Source organism: Bemisia tabaci, chromosome 2, assembly GCF_918797505.1.
Source record: "Bemisia tabaci chromosome 2, PGI_BMITA_v3".
NCBI lineage: Eukaryota > Metazoa > Arthropoda > Insecta > Hemiptera > Aleyrodidae > Bemisia > Bemisia tabaci.
In genome coordinates, this window is record NC_092794.1 from 56,569,996 (window position 1) to 56,587,028 (window position 17,033).

Consider the following 17,033-nt stretch of genomic DNA (forward strand, 5'->3'; position numbering starts at 1 on the left):
ATAAACCTTTTCAAATGTCGCGAACATGTTTTTTGTTTGGTTTTAAAAATAAGACCGGGAAAATTTTTTAAATGTTTAAGAAAAATCCATGTTCAAAAACACATTTACAGAGTAAAAAAGACATCTGAGGATTGTTTTTACATAAATCTCGAAAATAATACCCTTAAATTTCCGTCGGAGGAATTTTTCCTTAATCTCACTGTAAAAATTCGCTTCAATGATCATGGAATTTAAATTAATGGGAAAAAGTCCTAATAAGAATGAAAAACATGATTAGAACATAAAAATATATCATAAAACACGAAGTTTCTTCCAAAATATTTTAAATAAAAAGCTCAGCGATGAATTAGTATCCCTGACCTCGACCGAAGACTCTCCTTTTACCCGTTGTGATACGGAAGGGCGCTATCACTATGCTGCCGCGCTAAGGAAAAACGCCGTATGAACATCCAAGAGTTGCCAAATTTCCTTCGATAAAATGTTTATTTTTGAGGAAAATTATGAATAGTTTTCCTACAACCTTTCAGACACTTTATATCCAACTACAAACAAAATTATCTGAGAAATCGGCTGAGAAATATTCAAAAATTTCCCTGAAAATTAGTGATTTGCCAGAGGAAATTTGGCAACGCCTGAAGGTTCATGCGGCGTTTTTCCTTAGCACGGCAGTATGTGAGTCGCTCACTTTTTCACATGGCGAGTCACAAGTTTATTAGCTTAGGCTCGGCGCAAAATCTTATTTCTTCGACTTCCATCCTCCATTTAACTCTTTTTTCCAGGGCACCTCTCTCTCGCTCTCCACCCTGTAAACAATACCTCACTCAATTACCCATATATCCAGCCTCCTTATCAGACTTACGGTCCTCGCCGGCAATATCGTGGCCTTCCTGCCCCCCCCCCCCCCCCTTACACTCATGTTTCCGCTGTTTTCCATCTCTCGGGCGTTCTCTGTCGAAATAAAATCAACCTACTTACTGCCGTCCTACGGGAGTCAGCAGTAAGTGGATTACGGCGTGAGTCCCGAGGCGCATAAAGATAAGCGGTGATCGCGGCTCAGGTTGAATTGCACTTACTGCTGTTTTCTGTAGCATGCCGGCTTACGAGACGCGTTTGATTCGCGCGGCCGTGACGTGGTTCCGAATGTGTCCGTTGCGAGCGGTCACGCCGATTCAAATTCTTCTCCGAGGTTGCCAAGTTTACGTATATGGTTTATTTTCTACCGAGCTTAGGAAAACGTAAGTGTGAACGGAAGAATGTTGTCAAATTTCGCCTCATAAAACGTGGATTTTTTGGCAAGATTTTTCAATTTCGCAGGGAAGATAATTGTCGGTTTAATTTGGTGTATCTGAAAGTTTTGAAGAAAAATATCGAAAGCCTTTTTCAAAAATGAATATATCATCGTGGAAATTTGTTAGCAACTCGAATTCTTCATCCAGAAAGGCAGATTTATTCCCCTATAAGTCTGCGCGAAAAGTTTTTTTTTTTTTTTTTTTTTTTTTTTTTCATTAGAATCTAAGCCTCTTTTCGTAGCGATACTGCATTTTGCTGTATTAGATCACACTAACCGTGGAACTAATCGTGGGTTCTCGTGTTTACGAGGACATACCCACGGGACATGCGCACGGGACATACCCACGAGACATACCCATACGGGACATAACCACGGGTCTTGATTGCAGTGTTCAAATATTTCCGGTCGGATTTTATTATTCGAAGAGGCGATACTCCTTGACTTTTATATGCGAGATTTTCAGAGAATGTTATTAAGAGATCGAAAAGGATTCAAGTAAAATATTGTATCGAACCATGATCAGGCCTCCCTTTGAGGAAGTAAAATGTGATAGAAGATTTGCAACTTCGCAAAACGAGAAATGTGGCTCGGTGCTTTTGTCATGGTAATACTACATTGTCAAGGGAAAACGCCGTATGAACCTTCAGCCGTTGTCAAATTAACTTCGACAAAACACGAATTTTCGGAAACATTTGCGAGTATTATTCCTTTGATTTTTCAGAGAATTTTGTTCGCACTTTAATCTAAAACATCTAAATATTTCAAGGGAAGGTATTCATTACTTTCTTCAAAAATAAATATGTTCCGAGAGGAAACTTGGCAACATTCTAATGTTCATACGGCGTTTTTCCTTAGCACGGTAAAATAGAGAACCAACCCGGAAAAATTTGACAGGCAAAAAGGAAGTGAACGTTAGTCTCTGCATGTTTGAGCTCAAACAAAAATCTCAGTCACTGTAAAACCACAATAAAACCTGGAAGTGCTTCAACGACAAAAGGTAACGTCCACGGATAATGGGCTAAAAAATGCCGAGCAGTATTTAGGCAACGCGAGTCGGCTCAATTAAAAATAATTAATCGTAACGATAGGATTTAAGCCGGGAACGAGGTCCTAAAAAGGGCCCTGGAGACCCCCGGCTGTTCTCAAAAACACTTAAAAGATGTAAATAGAGGGACGGACAAAGCAGAGAGGCGGCGATATGAGCCCTCATAAACGCGTGCTGAAATTTCAGCCTATTTCCTCGCGGAGCTGTATCTCATAATTTGATTTTGCGGCTCAAATCCTTTGCACTGGTTGCAATTGGACGCATTTCTATCAAACGGAACTATATGCAATATGACGTGAGCCCTGTTATGCATGTATTCTTATGGGTCTCAGGGCTCATGTCTAAATGGACATAGTTCCGTTTGAAAGAAATGCGTCCAATTGAGTTTTTACGATTCTTGAGCGCGTCATTAGAGAGGAGAAAGAAAACATGCGGAGGGCGGGGCCAACGCGAGTGCTGAAATTAAAAAAAAGAGGGTTAAAAAAAATCGGAATTAACATCACAAAGGACTGCAAAAGCCGTTTAGGACAAAAGGAAAAAAATAAATGAAAAATTACTCGGCTCCTCCAGGCGGCCGAGGAACTTCTTTCAAAAATGCGGGCTATTTGAAGGCGAAGCTGTCGGAGGGAAAATAAATATAAAATTATGCAATCTGTGCGTTTTAATCTACCATGTTACGTGAGCTCCTTTTGAAAACTTAAAATAGTTCCTTTTTTACAATTTTTTTGTTGTTTCTGCTTTGAGAATTCATGAATTTATAAAACCGGAGGATAACGATCACAACTCGCGTCGGTTAAAGTTCCTCTGAGCCGAGGATGCTAATAAAAGAGTTTGCGGACTTTCAAATACCATCTTCGAGCGTGTTTTTAGGTCAAGCTTGGTATATTTTTATTCTCTCTCGCTCCGCTATTAAATCAAATTGTAACAAGTCACAGATCACAAGACCGAGTTATGCATGGAGGCAGATCTACGTCGCCAATGGACCATTCGACAGAGTGAGGATGAGACTTCCATAAGTGTTGTTTCCTATTCAAAAGTTGAAAGGAAAACACGTTGATAAAATTGGAAAGTTCCAAATGTAACATAAGTGTGAAATTAATTTTTTCAACCTAGGGGAGGGGACTACACGCCCTAACCGCCTCGCGGTCCAGCCCCTCGAAGCTCTTCGCGCAGCTCAGGCGTTATATGGAACGCAGTTTTTCTGATTTTTTGACCCCCTTCCCCCCTGTGACGCACCCGTAACGCTGGCCTGACCCACCCCCATCCAATTTTCAAAGAATCAAGAAAACACGGAGCAAACAGCTTGAAAAAACTCGGGATTTTTTTTGGAGACGTTTCGCTGGGGTTGAAAGTGTGAGTAAGTGCGACACGCGTTGCGTCGGCACACGCCGAAAAGATTCATTCGGGAAGAGCTTGATTTTCAATTTTTTACAAGTTCTTTTCAAAGTTTTTTTGTCCCCCTGGCTTAGATTTGTCACATAACGCTAAGCTTGACCCCCTCGTTCTCGTAACGCGCCGTAACGCCGGCTCAAACCCCCCTCCCCCTTAGTGCGTTACGTAATACTGCCTGCTAAGGAAGAACGCCTTATGAACCTTCAAACGTTGCCGAATATGTTTCGATAAAAACCGAATTTACCGGAAAAATTGTGAATATTTTCCTCTAAATTTTCCAGACGATTTTGTACGCAATTTAATCTAAAATATCTGAAAATTTCGAGGAAAAATATTCATTACTTTCCTAAAAAACGCACATTTTCTCAATGGAAATTTGGAGACTCCCGAATGTTCATACGGTTTTCTTCCTTAGTACGGCAGAATACTTGAATGGCCCCTTTCCGTATATATATACGTACTGTACGCGAAATGTTGGAGAACTAAGCTCCCCACCCTCACAGTACGTTTTTAAATTCCGTCAAATTTATGGCTTACCATCAAAAATAAGTAGATCAATCTATGGAATATCGTAAAAACGACGTAGTCCCGAGATCAGTCCGTTCATGACCTGTCCACTGGTCAATGCCCGAGGCAGGGACAATCTGACGGCCCTGCTCGTTGTCCGAGTGGCCGGCCGGTTGGAGTCATTAGAATACTGATCAAACAAAGCTGGAAGGGACCAGGGGCGGCGGCCGGGCACTCCGGCGGGATAATCCCGCGCCAAGCCCCCCGAAGCGGGCCCCTGACACGATCCGACCGGGCTCCGTGCTCGGCCCCCGACCGCCGATCAGTTTGTTGACACGCATCCGACACCCTCCCCCGCCCCCGCCCTCCGCACCACGCACCGACGCGACGTCCGGCCGAACATCGGATTTGCTCCCGGACCTTCCGCACTTACCACCTAAAAGCTCCTGTTTTTCACACAAGCGACCCCGGCGAAGTTTCACAGTGCGTTGCCCTCATTCCGCCGTGCTTAGGAAGAACGTCGTATGAGCCACGGGGCGTTGCCAAATTTCCTTTGACAAATCTCAAATTTCCAGAAAAATTTATGAATATTTCTACTCTGATTTTTTAGAGGATTTTGCTCGTAATTTTATCTAAAAAGTCTGAAAATTGCAAGGAAACACATTCATAACTTTCTTCAAGAATAAGTATTTTCTGAGAGAAAATTTGGCAACATGCAAATGCTCTTACGGCGTTTTGCCTTAGCATGGCAGCATTGATAAGTAATGGGATTATACTTTCCAAAAAGGAACCAATTTCGGGATCATCCAATAAAGAGTATTGGACGAATTCTCACGCTTTCTAGCGGTCCATAGACTGATTGAGTGTCTAGGGAACGTTCATAAATTACTTAACACTCAAGGGGGGGGGGGCATTGGCAGATTCAGCAAATTGGCAACGTTGTTTGTCTCTATATAAACCTATGAAAATGTATCGATTCTTAGAGGGGTCAGGTACTCCGACAAGAATTGATTATTTGGATGTATTTCTGCCAAACGGACCTGTGTGCATTATGACGTAAATCCTGTTATGAATATATTCTTATGGGTCTCAGGGCTCTTGTCTTAATGTACCTTGTTCCGTTTGTCAGAAATACGTCCATTTGACATAGGTTTTAATGGAGGATATCTGGTGTTGCCAAATTGCTGGATCCGCCTCTGGTGGAGGGGTATCAGTCGGCATGTAACCCCCTTTAATGGTAAAAACAGTACGCAAAACCAACGGGCTCTCGTGGAAATTTAGATACGCCTTCCAGTTAGAGGAGTGGCGGTTTGTCGCAGTCACAGTATTTCGCTTTTTCACGCTTTTAGTTCCTTTTTGCAAAATGCAATCTAATTACCCTTCGAGAAAGAAAATCAGTCTGAAGGGCTCGTTGCGATAAACTTATTTAAAAAAGTCGAGAAAATCTTGGTTTTTCAAATTTTTAAGACTCGTCTCGTCCAAAGCCAGGTAAAAATCTCAGGAATCAAAAAAGAAAAAGCTAGAGAAAATCTATCAAATACACTGAAAAAAAAAAATCTCAGTGTATTTACTAAGAAAAGGGTAAAATTACCAAGAATTCAGGGTTCTATTTGATCCCAGTTTTTTCTTGGTAAAATTACCATTTATAAAGTTGGTAATTTTACCGAGAATCTCAGTAAAATTAATGAACTTTCTCGGTAATTTTACTGGACCTTGGTAAAGACGCCAATATTTTTTATTGACTGTGGTAGAATTACCGAGATAAAATGGCAAAGTTACCGGGAATTAATTACCAATAAAAGTGGTATTCTTACCTGAAAAAAACAGTAAAAATACCGGTTTTTAGGTAAGCTGACCAGTCTGTCTTGGTAAAATTACAAATAATTGGTAAAAAAAGTGAGATGGTAAAGGTACCGACGGACCTTGGTAAAAACGCCGAGAATTTTTTTTCAGTGAGAACTTGAAAAAATACTTTAGCAGTTGTAAATTTTACTTTGTGATGATTGGGACACACGCACGACTCCTCTTAAGACTGTCAAATCGGCAACAGGGCCCTGATCATTATGCGCGGCGCAAGAAGCACGGCCGGAGCCGGCAGTACTAAACATTCCGTTTCAATTTACCATCGATTCGGGATTCGAGTCGTGCAGCCGATGGGTCGACCATCGTCGTCGTCCTTGGTCAAGGGTCCCGGCTTCAAATTCGTCTTGCATATTTTTCCTGATCCAACTCGGACCCATCCTCACCAAATTCACATTGTTCCGCCTGTCACGATGAGACGTTACGTCGCCGGATTCCCAGAGTTCCGATATTTATTCATCTGCATCCTCCCGGTTTTTCGTATTCCCAGTGGAAAGTGAAAGTGCACCCGTCAAAATGTACGGCATGCTTCTGGAGAGCATCCAGTATTACTGCCAGGTCAGTGAAATTTATTGTTTCACGGACAAAAAATTTCAGGTGTGAGCCCCTGAAATTGGACCGCGTTAAGCAGAAAGGAGCCAAGCCGCATTAATTGTTGCCAAATTTGATCGGGCCGTTCTTTTTTTTTTACATGAAAACGGTTGTGCGGATTTTTGTGCGAATTTCAGTACATTCTCTACATAGTTAACATAGCAAATTCCTTGATGTTTTCAACGGTATTCGCATAAGCTTTATTTTGTTGAATTAAAAATACAAAATTAAATTAAATAATTTGTTAACTAAGAATGAAATTGCCCCAGTGAATTAGGCAATAACTGATATGGCTTGGATCCTTTCTGCTAAACGCGGTCCAATTCTGCCGTGATGACGAAGAGAGCAGTAAGTGTCAAGTTTTCGAATTCAAGTTTCCCCCAAAATTCGTCTAATCTCTTTTAGATGAAATTACTGGTAGCTAAAACAGTAAAATTCACCTTAATTGTATGTGAGCGAGGCACGTGAGAAAGCCGTGGGGGCGCTAAAATGACTTAGTTTCAGGCAAAACAGCCGTGAGTGACATTATTTCTCCAGAAAGCCAATGAAAACAGTGCTGTCAAGTAAAGTGATGCCCTCTTCTGCTAATGTCTAACCTGAAAATGTGTTTGTTGTGTGTCCAAAACGCAACCACGAAAGCATGTAAACATTAGCCTAAGAAGGAAATGAATTATACCCTTTTTAAGTAATTGAAAAAAAATCGGTCAATTTTTAACTAGCCATACGATTCCAAGAGTCTTTCGGATGATCAGTGGCAATTTGACAAAGAACGGAAGGCTTACAGAAGCCATTGGTAGCAATAAAATTTTCCAATGAGACGCTTCTGAGCCTGTTTTTTCAAAACTTCATTTCAGCACTTACTTGCTCTCTTCGCTGTATTGTATTCTCTCACTGATCTTGTATTTTTTCCTAATGTACAGATGTCTATAAACAAAATAAGACAAACCTCCATAAAATACCAAATTATTAATCATATTTATAGTCCAGCTAACAAACCTCAACCTGAAAATTAAATAAATGCGATTGAATAGCTTCATTTTATTCCGCATCCCTTTTTCGTACACTTTCGATTTATGTTTAGGTTTCAGACTAAGTCACCAGTGGTGATGTTTGTGAAGACATCGATAAAAAATCAATTAAATTTTCGGTTGTGTGTTAAAATCCACTGAAAGTCGAGTCAAAGTCGCTGTTTTTTTTAGGTTTTCTCTTACTTTGGCAACTTTATCCGCGGGCGCATTGGTTGCATAGAGAGCAAATCTAATCAGAAGTGGAGGGTTTCCGGTTGCTCTTCCTCTCGATCCGCCTGTGTTTTCCCTCTTTCGGCTCTCCCCTCGCGGAAAATTCCACCGGAAGAATGAAAGACTATGAAAATTGTTCGACCACAATATTCACAACTCTCCCTGAGACTGCTCTTATTTTCGCCGGAGAAACTTATTCGCTCGTGTGAAATCGTTCCCGAATCCAATTTGTCCAACACCTCTTGTTAGCACACAGCCCGACGTAGGGGATAGGAATAGCGCCAGCGCTGACTTCCGCGAGGAAACTTGGAGAAATTTTCGTTTTGACTCGATGAGCCAAAATATAATCCCATGTTTCGAATCGTTTCACCTATTTCCGAAGCTAGACCGAGCTTATTTGAAAGTCCAATCGGGATAAGGGCATCTGTTCATCTAGTGTTCCTCAGTTCATGCGATTTTGCCGTTCTTTCACTCAAATAAAAATCCACTTGACTCTGCACAAAATATTCAGGAAAATTGCAACATGAAATTAAAATATCCCAGGAGGCAAGGAGGGTCTTGAACCAAAAGAGCATCTACACACTAATCGGTTCGACAAAGAAACATAGAAAATCAGTCAAACAGGTTAAAAAAACATCAAAATGCCTGGGACGTTTCGGGGGGTGGTGTCGACCCCTTTTTCAACCACATAATACAAAAAAGGACAAATAAAATTAACAATTAATAAAAAAAAACCCATATCCCCTTTTGGTAAGCCTACTCTCTCATTTGTTATCACAAATCGAGGATCCAGTTTTCCCTTTTATTTGTCAATTTTATTTTTTACTAATTTATTTCTGGGTCAACAAGGGTGTTGATAGCACCCCGAAACGCCCCAACATCATACGTTTGTTTTCACCGAAAAAAAGGGATACTGGTTTGACATTCTGGATGTAAAAAAGTGTGCGACAACTCACATAACGCTAAATTAACCGCTACAGCAGTTACTTTAGCAATGTCAAGATGTAAAACTAGCTACTGTGGCGGTTAATGCAGCGTTTTGTGAGTTGTCGCACACTTTTTTACATCCAGAATTTTAAACCAGCATTATTTTTTTTCAGTACATTTTCTTGTCGCTTGTATCAGCTTTCGTTGAATTAAATGGGCTATTTTTGTACATCGTCTTACAACTACGGTATTTTTTGACGAGTATTCGGGAATATCTGAAACATTTTACTCCCAAGCTCGACGCAGCAGAGGAGTAGAAGGATTTCACTTACAACTGTATGGTGATATGAAACGAAAGTCTTTATTTGAGGGCTGACAAGTCGATAGACTTTCCTTGCTGCGATGCCTGGTAGCTCATAAATTATTCCAGGGTTCACGGGATGGAGGGATAGAGGAATTGCGACAACTTTGACACACGTTTACACGTGTCCCGAACCGCAGGGGCGGTTGGTAAAACGTCGAAGCCGTCGTAAACTAGCGGCGAGGGGTGTGCGACGCGCGATGCGCTTGTGTCATCACCCGGGGGAAACGAATCCCTCACGTCAGCGGGAGTCTGACGTAAGTCGGGGAGACGAGGTGAGGGTGTCTCCTGACACCCCGTGGTACGGATTTTTTCGCATCGGTCCGTCTGTATTGGTTGTTGTTGAAACATAATATGTACAAAAAGTAGTAGCAAAGTATCAGCAAGGTCAAACAGACTACATTTTGGAATTAGGAACTGCAATTTCTTGCTTATGTCTAAAAGCACGTATCTGAATTGGAAAACTAATGACACACATGTTGTTTCTAAAATGAGAAGGAAATAGTAGCTCCTCATCGCAAAATATAGTTAATTAAATGTCTTAGGAGTGTGTGCAGAGAGTCCTATCTGAATTTGACTTGAACTTTGCGTTGAATTTGTGAGCAAACTAAATTTTGGGCATATCAGGTTTTTGCATAATTTTAAATGTGTGTTTTTTGTGTTTCTTTTTGCACATTCTATGTGCTTAAGAGAGTTCAGAAAGAATCATTGTCAATTCCTCTTTTACGTTTTCTGTTTTTTTAATTTCTCCTTTTTCTTCTTCTTCCCCCCTCCTCCTCCCCTCCTCCTCCCCTCCCCCTCTCCCTCCCCTCTCCCTCCCCCTCTCCTTCCTCCACCTTTTCCCCTCTTCGTCTTCTCCCTCCTCATCCTTTTTCTCCTCCTCTTCTCTCTCTTCTCTTCTTTTTCCTTCTCTTCTTCCTTTCATTATTTTTCTTCTTCGTCTCTCTTCCCTTTTCCTTCTTCCTCTCCTTCTTTCTTTTTCTCTACTCCTTCTTAGTTTTTCCTTTCCTCTCTCTCTTTCTCTTCCTATCTTTTCTTCTCCTACTTCTTCTACTTCTACTACTTCTTCCACTTCCTCTACTTCCTCTACTTCCTCTACTTCCTCTACTTCCTCTACTTCCTCTACTTCCTCTACTTCCTCTACTTCCTCTACTTCCTCTACTTCTTCAACTTCTCTTTCTCCTGAAATTCAATACATTCTGCTCATCTTATTTGAAACATGCGACTCGACACTTAGAGACTAAGAGTAATAGGTGTGTAATAGTAATAACTTTTGGTGTTGCAGCTTGAGTACGGCGAAGACGTGTGGCTTGAGATGATGCGGAGTCTGGGTTTGGAGTCAACGGTGTTCCGGACCCGCTCTATCTACCCGGACCACCTGATCCCGGACTTGGCCGAGGCTTGCGCCAAAGTCCTCGACAACGGCGCCTCCGTCGACTACTTCATGCGTTTCTTCGGCCGATGCTTCATCCGTCATCAAGCAAACATTGGGTGAGTCGGGTTTCATAGCGTTCAGCCAATAGGGAATCAAGAGGCCGTTCAAGAGGGTCTGAGTCTTCTTAACGGGTGAGTTATACGAGGAGGAGAGGAGGCGATCAGGACTACATCGGGTATTTTTAGCAAATCCAAGATGAAAAAAAAAAAAAATCGCGATATGGCAGACTCACGTCCAAGATTCCAGTAATGCAGGATTGCGCGAAAAGTCTGAGAAAATATATGAGGATTGCACGAAAAAGGCACAAGGGTTGCTTGAATAGAAACCTTATCATCTGCAACAAGAACGCGCGAATTTAGAATTAAGTTAATTTAAGGTAGAAGTTTGGCATAGCAGGAAACAGTTGGAAAATAAACGCGTTTTTATTTTAACGCTAGTTTAGCTTAGTTTGTTGACAAGTCATCAATGTTTTATCCTCTGATGATAAATGAATAGAAAAGATTGAATAATGGTCGTGTAAAGAACTCTCTTAATTTTTGTCGGAAAAAATATTTAATCGGGAGAAACGAGGCAACGTTGGAATGCTCACACGGCGTCGAAACACAGCATGAGCCTTTCAAGCTTCATTATTCGATGTCGCGATTATTCTAATGCGAATTCGCTCCAAACACAGTGCGGCCGGTGTTAAACGTATATACGCGCCTGCAAGACTGTAGGAATACTGCACGCATTGCACCAAACAGCGCGATCGGCGTCAAGCCCATATCAGCGCCTACAAGACTGCTTGAATACTTCTCGCATTGCGCTAAACGCAGTGCAGTCGGTCAGGTGACGTGAAACGCACAATAGCACCCATAAGACTGTGGGAATACTGTAGGACTGCGTGTCATCATTCTTAAATCTCTTCTCCAGTTTTTACCATACTTAAAGGGAAATATGTATCCCTATTGTAACGATTCAGAAACTCGGATGATATTTAATTTTTCTTTTTTTTGTTACATTAGAAGAAATTAGAACGAACGAAAACATCTCGTCGAAATTTTCGATACTTTCATTTAAGATCATTCAGATGAATTCTTTGAAACTTTTCAGAAAAACTGTGTGTAGCTTTATATCAACTTTAAGACATTTTGCGAAGTAGCCCTTATTGTCACTTTATTTTGTAAAATGGCGTAAGTGATATGCATATCATGAAACGACGTAAGTCGTTCTCTCTTTTCATAGAAATGTGCTCATTGGTCATAATTGTCCAATTCTGGCTTCCTTTCGCTGGTACTGCCCGTCTGTTCGCGATCATTTTTACAGCACCGTGCCAGATGGTGGCACCAATATTTTTTAATGGGTGGGTCAGAACAGTCTCGACGTGTGCGCTAAGTTTTGTGTATGCGTTTGCTCATGTGGGTGATTGAAAAACTATGCAAATTTTGCACTTTGATCAGACACTTCGCTTTTACGGAAATACGTGCTTCGTAAATCTTAATGGCCTCCCTACCTCGATAAATTGTTGCAGTCTGCGGGTAGATCATTGAATCTCAATCGACAGTTTCTAGCATGACCTTGATTGACGAGCAGCACGATAGTTGAACTCCAAAATGGAGTTCGTAACACTGTTTTCCCTTCATTTAGCATCATCAGAATATATGGCCAAATGTGCGAAATAACGTATCTCCATTGTAATGTTTCAAAATTTTTGCCCATATTTTATTTTTTCGAAAAGGAGCAAGCCCATTTTATCGCTTGAAATATATACAGGATATTCTTTCACGAGTGAGGAAAATCATGGGTGTTTTCAAAAAATTAAGGGACGCGGTCTTGAAAGGACGATAATCTCTGTTTGGGCCCACTCAAATATGCCCAATATTCTTTTCCTATTTTCCAAACTATTTCTTTATTAAAAATTATGAGTGCAATGTTAATTTTTTCCTCTTAAAACGAGAGGAATGAGAAAAAATAAATAAAAAAATATTACAGAAACTAAAAAACGTTGTTTTCCAGACAAATGAATGCAAATGTAGCCAAAGGCTACAAAATAAGTTCGAAGAAACTCGTGTTTACAACAGTTAAGAGGCTACACACACTGACCGTTTCGCAGTCCATCTCCTCGAGGTGCTTAGCGCCTCAAGCGTTATGCGTTAAGCGTTACTCTAATGATTTTATATTCTGAAGTAGGATATGAGTGTGCAATTTCTGCTCAAAAATTTGCTGATTTTTGCCTATAAAAACAGGGAAGATCAGTTGAAGTTTAAGTTAGAAATACACTCAGTACCCAAGCACAAATGAGGGGCTTGGAGGAGAAGCCGCATTAGTGCAGTTTTGCAGCAGAGAAATACGTGTTTGAAGTTTCAAAATTACATAGATCCTTAAATGACGGAAAGAAAGTTTAAACTGACTTTTTGATGCTTAAAAATTGGAATTTGCTAGCGAATTTTTCCCAGAATATGCACTAAGACTACTTAAAATCATTAGGTCTCAATTTTTTCAAAAACTGCAGTTAAGTGCCTTGTCCTCCAAGCTCCTTAAATGCAATTTGCGTGTGAAAATGTTGCAACGTTGAACGATGGTCATGTTCTTCCGTTTTACCACATTACAATCGAGGCACGCGTCTCTCGGCTTTCAACATTAATGTGGGTCAATTTTTCGAAAAATCATTCCGACGGTTATCCTCCAAACCAAGATGGAGAAAGTTGGCCGGCAACTCGGAGGAAGCGCTGACCTCACGGAAGGTGACATCCCTGCCCCGCGCCGCGCCTGGCAAAAACGGAGGATCCGCACGAGGCTCCCGTCGGCATTGCGCGTTTCTTGATTAGCACCCTGGATTGCGGGCGACGTTTTCACCCCCCTCGATTTTCAATTATATCTCCGACAAACGGAAAGCGGCATTGGCAGGATTCCATTCAGGTTTCGGACGGCGTCGAAGGAAACGCTTAGCATTAAAGAAAAACTCGTGTCTGTTTGACCGCCTCGGAATTGGAACAGACTCGGATTACAAAAAATAAGTGGGGAAAAGTGAGGCGATGCGCGTAGGGCAGGGTTGCCAGATTCTGCTGAAAATAAAGAATTTACCCCACAAGAGTCAATGTATGTATATTATTGTAATAATAAAGAGGTAGGCGGTAAGTACCCCTGGCTACTACGCAGACCATCTCTTTCGGGCTGATTTTTTAAATTTATGAACAAAGCGATAGACAACACTGAAAAAAAAAAAAACTCCGGCTGCTGGAGCCGTAGCTTCGGCCTCTGAACCCGGAGCAATCGAAGCTACGCCTCCAGCAGCCAGAATTTTCGGCCTTTGAGCCCGGAACGGACGGTATGTCTATATAGCCCGTAATTGCGGCTCCCACGGCGGGAGTTTTTTTTTTTTTCAGTGAAAGAAGACAAGAGGAAAATGGAGCAATCCCGTTGGTGGAAAAGGGTGATTGGAATGGCAAGGAGGTAAGTAGTGGACTACCTACAGGGTCTCTCGCATGGGTTGCCGCGGTTTGTTAGTCTATTACTTGCCCATTGCAACCACCCGTTTCCATCAATAGGATTGTTTCATTTTCCTTTTGTCCATTTAGTTCATCAGTTTTAATTTTCAATGTGCAGCCGGCAAAGGAGGATTCGCACCCTCAAAAGGCCGCTCTCTGAGTCTTATTTGAAATATTTAAAAGGGTAGGCTCATTTAGGGATTAAAAACTGTTGAAAGTCTCAAAAATCATAGGAATCGGCCCTGTGAATCTCTAAAATGAACTGAGAAATAAAATAATTTGCATGAATTAGACAGAAAAATTTACTGCTTCGTTGCATATGAGTAAAAAACTTGGGTGTTTTTCAATGGATTCCAGAGAGCACACTTACAAATTAGTACCCGCCGATGCAAAAGTCGAAATCTCCCCAGTAGATCTTGAGAAATACCCATGACAAAAAATGGAAAATTTGTGGAAAACTCATACTACGAATGATGCAAAGTTCACTAAGCAGTCTGACAACGGTCCGGTGCGTTGTTGCCAGATTATGCTGAAAGTGAGCACTTTTTCCCATAAAATTCAACATGAGGTATGGAGATTTTATCCAACGATCTTGCGACGTTGGGGTTGATGACGACCGGTCGGGATGAGTCTGGCGAGGAACTTAATCTGGCTCGCGGCTAATATTGCATTGGGCATTTTGAAAGAGCAGTCCTGAATATACTGTCCGATCGATTTATCGAAGTTCGATAGTTTCAATAGCATATAATTTTTTGCCAAAAAAATGGGACGCGTGGTTATGTTCCTCGTGTAAAAAACTAAAACACTCCAGAGTTATCTTTTTTTATAATTTTCTGTCGGGATCTGTCAGTCCTGAAACGAAGTTATGTATTTAACAAGCGGGAAATTTTCCTATAAAAAATCTTATGAACAATTCCTGGTACAAGACTCTTTTACATGAGTGTTTATCAAAAGAAGAGAAAACATTTCATACGTATCATTTAATATTCTTTTTAGGTAAAACACTGATAAAGCTCGAAGCGAAATTTTCGTATAATCTTTTAACTCTAAAGAAAAAAATGTGAAAACGAAGAAAAATCACCGAATGCCGATAAGTGACTATGTTAACGCTAGTTTAGGTTAGTTTGTTGACAAGTCATCGATGTTTTACCTTCTGATGATAAATGAAAAGAAAAGATTGAAAAATGGTCGTGGGTATAAAGAACTCTCCTAATTTTTGTCGGAAAAAATATTTAATCGGGGAAACGAGGCAACGTTGGAATGATCATACGGCGTCGAAACATAGCATGGGCCTTTCAAGCTTCATCATTCGATGCTGCGATTATTCTAGCGCGAGTTCGAATAATCGCTCCAAACACAGTGCGGCCGGCGTTTAACGTATATAAGCGCCTGCAAGACTTTAGAAATACTTCACGCATTGCGCAAAACAGCGCGATCGGTGTCAAGCCCATATCAGCGCCTACAAGACTGCTTGAATACTTCTCGCATTGCGCAAAACGCAGTGCAGGCGGTCAGGTGACTTAAAACGCATATTAGCGCCTACAAGACTGTAGGACTGCGTGTCATCATTCTTAACTTACTGCTCCAGTTCCGCTCCGTCCAGTTCATTTAAATTAGACTGGCAGAATTTTGAACAAAACTTAATTTAAAAAAAAATTGTTCTATTCTACCCTCTTCGGTAACAAAGTAGAATGGGTTGATTCTATTTTTCACACGGCATAATACTCTTCCTTTCAGCGGGAAAGTTTCGCAGAAAAACCTCGGTCAGTCACTGGCCCATTTGGACGCATTTATGCTTAAAAGAACTACTTACGAATGAATTAAAGCAAGATGAACTATACAGAGCAAGTAGATTCTAAGTACAGAGCTCCTTTAGATTTAATGCAACTGCACACGATTCCTTCTAACAAGAAAATGTTCCATTGAAATGCATGATGGAGCACGATTGAAGAGAAGGAACGTTCCGGGCTCTTGGGAGCCGTATCAGGTGCCGAGCAAAAATAACTTACCTGCATGCGGTTTCTCGTTCGACTTAGGCGATTCTCGCTCGTCTCGATTCGGGTCAATCCGGAGACTAGAATGTCGAGACGGAGACGACATTGGGAAGGCTAATCATGATTTGTATTGGTTCCAGTTATCAGGACGTCATCAAAGCCACGGGCCGGCATTTCATCGACTTCCTGAAAAATGTGGACAATTTGCATCTGCAGATGAGGTTCGCGTACCCGAAAATGAAGAGCCCGTCCATGTACGTGACCAACTTCGACAACAACGGAGTCGTCCTTGTCTACCGCAGCTCCAGACAGGGGTTCACCCAGTACTTCATGGGTGAGTCCTCTCCTCAACTCACCTCCCCTTTCCACTCAATCTATACGCAGACATGCTAACCAGAATCAGCTTAACTAAATCACACTGAAAAAAAAAATCTCGGTGTATTTACTAAGAAAAGGGTAAAATTACCAAGAATTCAGGGTTCTATTTGATCCCAGTTTTTTCTTGGTAAAATTACCATTTATGGAATTGGTAATTTTACCGAGAAATCTCGGTAAAAGTATTGCACTTCATCGGTAATTTTACTGGACTTTGGTAAAAACGCCAATATTTTTTATCGACTGTGGTAGAATTACCGAGATAAAATGGCAAAGTTACCGGTAATTGATTACCAATAAAAAAGGTATTCTTACCTGAAAAAAAAACAGTAAAAATACCGGTTTTTAGGTAAGCTTACCAGTCTGTCTTGGTAAAATTACCAATAATTGGTAAAAAAAGTGAGATGGTAAAGTTACCAACGGACCTTGGTAAGAACGCCGAGAAATTTTTTTCAGTGCAGATGTTGCCTGATATCATCTCCTCTCGTACTACTGCACACTTTTTGGAATTGAAGTGAGATAAGAACATTCCCAGGGCCAGTTGAGAGAG

At 41.1% G+C, this 17,033-nt stretch overlaps 1 protein-coding gene across 2 annotated transcripts in view; it reads left to right on the top strand.

The window, feature by feature from the left end:
- The window catches only part of LOC109030190 (soluble guanylate cyclase 89Db), a 139,563-nt gene that overhangs the window by 91,682 nt on the left and 30,848 nt on the right, over positions 1-17,033 (top strand). Inside the window, exons 1-3 of one of the 2 annotated variants that reach the window (XM_019041025.2) lie at positions 6,288-6,653; positions 10,498-10,703; positions 16,249-16,442. In XM_019041025.2, the coding sequence (XP_018896570.2) occupies positions 6,612-6,653; positions 10,498-10,703; positions 16,249-16,442 (442 nt within the window). In that variant the 5' untranslated portion in view covers positions 6,288-6,611. Of the gene's footprint in view, positions 1-6,287; positions 6,654-10,497; positions 10,704-16,248; positions 16,443-17,033 lie in introns of those variants that run through there. The other variant, XM_072295906.1, reaches the window with a different exon arrangement.